General features: G+C 33.9%; 1 protein-coding gene across 1 annotated transcript in view; it reads left to right on the top strand.

The window, feature by feature from the left end:
• The window catches only part of FGF10 (fibroblast growth factor 10), a 93,068-nt gene extending 88,572 nt beyond the window's left edge, over positions 1-4,496 (top strand). Inside the window, exon 3 of the mRNA XM_052659017.1 lies at positions 4,090-4,496. Coding sequence (XP_052514977.1) covers positions 4,090-4,287 — 198 coding nt within the window. The 3' untranslated portion in view covers positions 4,288-4,496. The remainder of the gene's footprint in view (positions 1-4,089) is intronic.
• The last annotated feature ends 1,504 nt before the right edge of the window (positions 4,497-6,000 follow it).

Consider the following 6,000-nt stretch of genomic DNA (forward strand, 5'->3'; position numbering starts at 1 on the left):
CCAACTCTATAACCCCTCTGTTGTTCACTCATTAGTCTACCACACAGGCTGGCACTCATATCAATCAAAGTTTTGAATGCTAATATTCTGAATGTTCTGAGCTAACCAGTCAGACTCTCACGGAAGCATTTGGCCAAATTGCCATGGTTGCTGCAGACAACTTGAAGAATCATTGAAAATAAAGATCTTGGATTGAGCAGAAAACCACATGCTATGTATGTTTGTGTGTTATAGCAAGAGATAAAACAGGGGCATAAGTGTTTTGTATTCTGTTAAAATCTGAAATGGAGAGACAAGTCAAGAAATTCATAATTTTCTGTGTTGTTCAGTCGACTTCAGAATTTTATTTATCTGAACAATAATTATTAATTCACTGATGGAGCTGTTACCCAGCCAGTGCTTTGGGTACATACGCCCCTGTGGTCCATAGCAAGTATCAGGGAATATTACTTTAAAATGTGTAAATAAACTTATTTTGTTGATTAGTATAAGGATGACTGCAGTGCCTGCCTAGGGCCAGCAGCTCTCAAACTTGAGTGTCAGAATCACCTGGTGAATTTGTTAAAACACATTCCCAGATTTTCTGATTCAGTTAAGTCTGTAAGACTTTGCATTTCTAATGAGTTTCCAGGTTTTACTGATTGGTACCCCCAATTTGAGAATCACTGGAAATTGGTCCTGTCATTGGTCTGGATATACAATAGCTTTGTATTTCATTCCTGTAAAACCCACTTATAATTGGAGAATCAGGCATATTTTGGGTCAGTTTCTTTGATTAGAGTAAATGCTCTTTGGGTGAATGGGTCAGAAAAATTTTAGTTAAAGTTTTTCATTGTCTGTAGCTCTACTACTGAACCTAGAAAACTAATGGACCATTTAAAAATGAGGCGGGGTTCAGAGCATAACCACTTCGGAGATATTCTTGTTTTTCTATTCAATAAACCTGCAGAGGTCCCTTCCCTCCTTAATCTACTATATCAGAATTACTGAGCAAGAGGTCCAGGTGTATATTCTTTGAAGACATACTAATACACAGTCAAAACCAATGCTTTAAAGTAAGACCTAATAAAAATTTAGATTGAGAGCAAGTGTAAAATTTTTAATTACAATAAAAGATTAAAATGATTTTTAATTGATAAAGTATGCTTCTTTTAAAAAGTGACATCAAGGAAAAATGGATAACTGTCAAATGTCCTAAAAATATTTAATACTTTTCCTTCCATTCCCCCACTTTTTCTTCTGTTCCAACACAGCTCATGCCCTGAGTCTATGCCTCTTCTTGAGCTCTAAGGCCTGTGACTTATTTCATTCTCTACTTCTAATGTAGATGCCCAGTTGCTTTCTATCACATCATACCATTTTAATGATCTCCAATGGCATTTATCAGATAGTTCTGTCAATAATGTGCTTGTTGTTGACTGTCTTCTCAGAGTAGATTGTGAAATTTGAGAGGAGAAGGTTTGCCTTGTCCCGCATGATTTTTTCAGCACTTGGAACTGTACAATAAACAGATAGTACAATGCATAAACCTAACTACCTCTCCAAGTAGTTTTAACTCATCACAGCTAATACACTCCACTTTTAGCCTGTCTCAGAAATGAGCTCTTTCTGTAACCATTGTGCACTGTTTGTTTCTATTTTGCATTACCACCAAGAAGAGTAAAAAAGTATGCTTTTTCAAAACTAAATTAAAAATCTACTAAAATTCAATGTCTTATTCAGGGTAGACTAGGACTAGGAGCTACCAAAATTATTCATGAGTACATGTTCTATATAATTCTGTATGGACAGAAGAGCCTGGCAGGCGACAGTCCCTAAGGTTGCAAAGAGTCAGACATGACTGAGCAACTAATTTTCATTTTCACTTTTCATCAGGTAACAACTCTTGTAATCCCTCTGTATATTTTCCAGACAATTTCCACTGATTCCATAGCCTTCTTGAAAATAGCAATTTGGTAAAAGCCCAAAGTGATTGATTAAATCAACTCTATAAATTCTATTCTCTTAAATACTTTCCTTGATTCCCTTTTGGGAAACATATATCTCCCTTATATTTTCATTATTTGCCTTCTGATCAATGTGTCTGTTGTATTATATTGTATATCGAGTTTTCTCCTGACTGATGGACTTAAGTAAATACTGATAGTTTATAAAACTGAATTATATAGAATAACTGCTTACAGGGCATGGTTTAAAAACTGAAGAAATTTCCCAGGTAATCCTGAGAAAATCTAAAAATCTTTTTTTAAACTATCAAAACTCTACTTTTGAGATCTTGCTTTAGCCTAGATTTTTTAAAAATCCTTTAATATTTATTATTTACCTAAATGCTGTAAACAACTATAGATTCCTAGGTCTCCTCCAGAGATTCTGATAGAAATTTTTGACCAATGGTCTAAATATTCAGTGGTCTAAACGCCAGAGATGAGGAGTCTGATACAAGTATAATTCACTTTCAGAAACATTTCTCAATAAATTAATTTTTAAGGAAAAATAAATTTAGCATCCCTTCATACTTTTTTATATATAGCTCCATTTCAAATATAAATTCTTCCATAGTCTCTAAACTATACCTTCTTTATTGAAAAAATATAATTGCTCATGTAAAAAATCCTCTTTGCTTTTAAATCCATATAGTTTCAGACAGACTAGGATGAATTAAGAGAAAAAATAAACTCAAATTAAGAATTCAGATCATCTCTAATGCATAATATTTTGTTATGTTAAAATCATTACCTTTAACAGTTTACCTTTTCTTCTTACTTTCAGCCAAATAAGTCATCACTTGAACATTACATTTAAATATTCTTTATAGAGGAGAAGCATAGAGGATAGATTCCAGAAAACAAAGCTTAAACTGATAACATTAAACTATACCTACTCATTATGGTTCTGATGATGTTCAAAATTAGGATCTACTCTGCAGAAAACTTGAATTATTTAAATATACACATAGTCAAAATTTCCAAAATTCCTGAAGTGAGAAATACTGAACTGCAGTAGAGGTTTCAACTGAAAGAGGCCTGTAGTCTCCATATATATATATAGATATAGATGCCCTTGGTTTCCATAGAGAAGATAGATCCAGAAGGAAAAAAGCCCCAGTTCCTTTTTAACTGCTTTAGATTGGGTATAAAGGAAAAGGAATATTTCTAAAGTCAGAGTTTTGAAATTAGTAAGGTATCTCCTTTTTGCTATTCCCTCCTGAGAGGAAATCTGGATTTCTGCAATCCAGATTTCTAAAATGAATGAGATATCAATCTTTGTCACAAAAGATCCCCTTAAAAAAACTTTGCCATTTGAAATGAAGCCAAATTCCAAAGTGGAATTTCTCAGGGTTCAAGTCTTCAGACATACTATATAAGCTGTTCTAGTTACCAGATTTGTAGTTTCTCTGACACAGGATTTCATAAAGCAAGGTTGTCTCATGTCCTACTGTTCAACTATTCCTAAACCTCAGAATAAAATTGGTCAAAATTCCAAGTTATGGAAAATTGTGAATAATTTACAAAATTGAGACATCTGGTATTTGGAAAAGAAAAGGATATCCCCCACTCCCAGGGTCTCTTGTTTATCTAGAGCTATTGTGGTTTTAAGATCTGCTTTCTTAGCAATGTATGTATATTTATTGTGGATTTATAGGTAAATAAAATTTGAAAACTTGATAAGCCCACCTTTTCCCTGTAATTCTGTTTTTCCCATGGAACCTCAATTATTACTCTGAAAAAAAAAGTATGATAATAACATTCTTTATTATTCATTCATCATAAACATTGTTACTAGAATGCTTGTTTCTTAATAATCATTCTAGGCACTTAAACATGTCATACTCAAAGCACATCAGCTCCTTAAAAGGGCCCCAAATGTGGTTATGATGATCAATTAAAGTAAATCATGTGCCTTCTAATGTAGAATGTTTTGTCCTTTTGTTTTACTCTTCTGTTGTTGATGTTTTGTATAAGCACACAACTTATGTACAGATGACAAAAGCAAATAAAACCCAGAAAGTGGAGTTTTCTGGATGGTTTGTGTAAAATGGAACCAAGTGTCATTGCCACAGAAATAAAAGATTTTCTTTTTCCCTTGCAGAAAGAATTTAATAATGACTGTAAGCTGAAGGAGAGGATAGAGGAAAACGGATACAATACCTATGCATCTTTTAACTGGCAGCACAATGGGAGGCAAATGTATGTGGCATTGAATGGAAAAGGAGCTCCTAGAAGAGGACAGAAAACACGAAGGAAAAACACCTCAGCTCATTTTCTTCCAATGGTGGTACACTCATAGAAGAAGGCAGTGTTTGCAGATGCAGTATAACCAAAGGCTCTTTATGAGGCATAGTTGGTATTCTTTATGAAGACAGTACTTCACAAGGCAAAGACACACTGCAAATGTCTGCTTGCTTGAAAGAAAGGAGGCCTTTGAAGGTTTTTGTACTCTCTACTGACATATGATGTTCTCTTAATTAGTTCTGTGTCCTGCCTTGTGATCACAATATAAACAGATCAAATGGATGGAATTTATTCCCAAGTGAACAGTATTGTGGCTGAGTTTAGGGGTTAAGTTTTTGTTTATGTTTTTGTTTTTATCCTCTGAGATAGAACTTAAAGGACAAGGAACAATCTGTTGAATGATCTTTGGGAAAGTTATTTATGGAATACGAACTCATATCAAAGACTTTCATTGCTCATTCAAGCCTAATGATTCAATGAGCAGTAAGACATGCAAGCATTTACTGGAAAGCACTTGGGTCATATCATATGCACAACCAAAGGAGCTTTGTGTGTGACGTCATGGAAGAATCAGATAGGATTAAAAAATATAAACATGGTAGTGTAAAACTGTTCTAACCAAACAAATAGTAATGGTATGCTTGTGCATTCTGCCTTCATCCTTTTCTATTTCCTTCTAAGTTATTTATTTAATAGGATGTTAAATATCTTTTGGGGTTTTAAAGAGTATCCTCAGCAGCTGCTCTCTGTTTTACCTTTTCTATTTCTTTAGCACACCACATGCATATTCATGACAAAGTGTTTTTAAAACTTGGCAAACACTTCAAGAATAGGAAATAAAATTGGGGAAAGAGTGTGAGTGCCCCATGCGCTGTCTGTTGAGTTCATCTGCACTTCTGCCATAAGAACCATCAACAATAAACATGACAATACTACGACATGGCCTGAGTGAGAGATATTTGCCATCATTTTAAAACATACCTCACTCCTAAGGCTTCCTTTCCTAAGCAGTAGACCAAAAAACCAAATTCTTCTCTTTTAATAAATCAGTGGGCCTCCAAAAGTACAGTAAAAGAAAGAAAATTAATTGTCAAATATGTTTTAGTAGCATAGGCTCATTACTTACTAATGATTTTTTGCCATATGTCCCAGTGGTAAATGATGAAGAGGCTGTCTGCCTATATAAGAACACTTTACAAGTCTCACATAGTGTATCTCCCCCACAGGAACTATCAAGGAATTTGGTATGAAGTGCAACCCCCCCTCCCCCACAGGGGCTTAAACTGAGCAAATATATCCTGGTATATGTGTAACTATATGCTGAAATTTGTTCAAATGGTATGATCTAGTCTTTGCAAAACCAAATAAAACTTATTTTCTGTAAATTTTAAGAGCTTTGGAAGGTTCCATAATGTAACCTTATTGAAATTCATTTTGTTAGAGCAGGTATAGAAAACAGTACAGAAAAGCATACCAGTCATCATCACATTGTATTCCACTAAATAAATACTTAAACCTTATTTGCAGTGTCTGTAGTGATTTTTAAAAGTGTAGAAAAATACTATCTGTTCTAAATACTTTAAGTGATAACTATAAGATTATACTGATACTGCAGTTTTATCTTAATATTTCTTGTTTTGAAAAGGTCTGTTTATTTTTGACACAGTATTTTGGTACAAAGGAAAGACTTACTAAATGTGTCTTTTTACTAAAGTTTAAGCTCTAGAAAGTCTGGTGTTTTATCATCTTCTCTAATAACTTAATTGTG

Source organism: Budorcas taxicolor, chromosome 20 (genome assembly GCF_023091745.1).
Source record: "Budorcas taxicolor isolate Tak-1 chromosome 20, Takin1.1, whole genome shotgun sequence".
In the NCBI taxonomy this organism is placed as follows: domain Eukaryota; kingdom Metazoa; phylum Chordata; class Mammalia; order Artiodactyla; family Bovidae; genus Budorcas; species Budorcas taxicolor.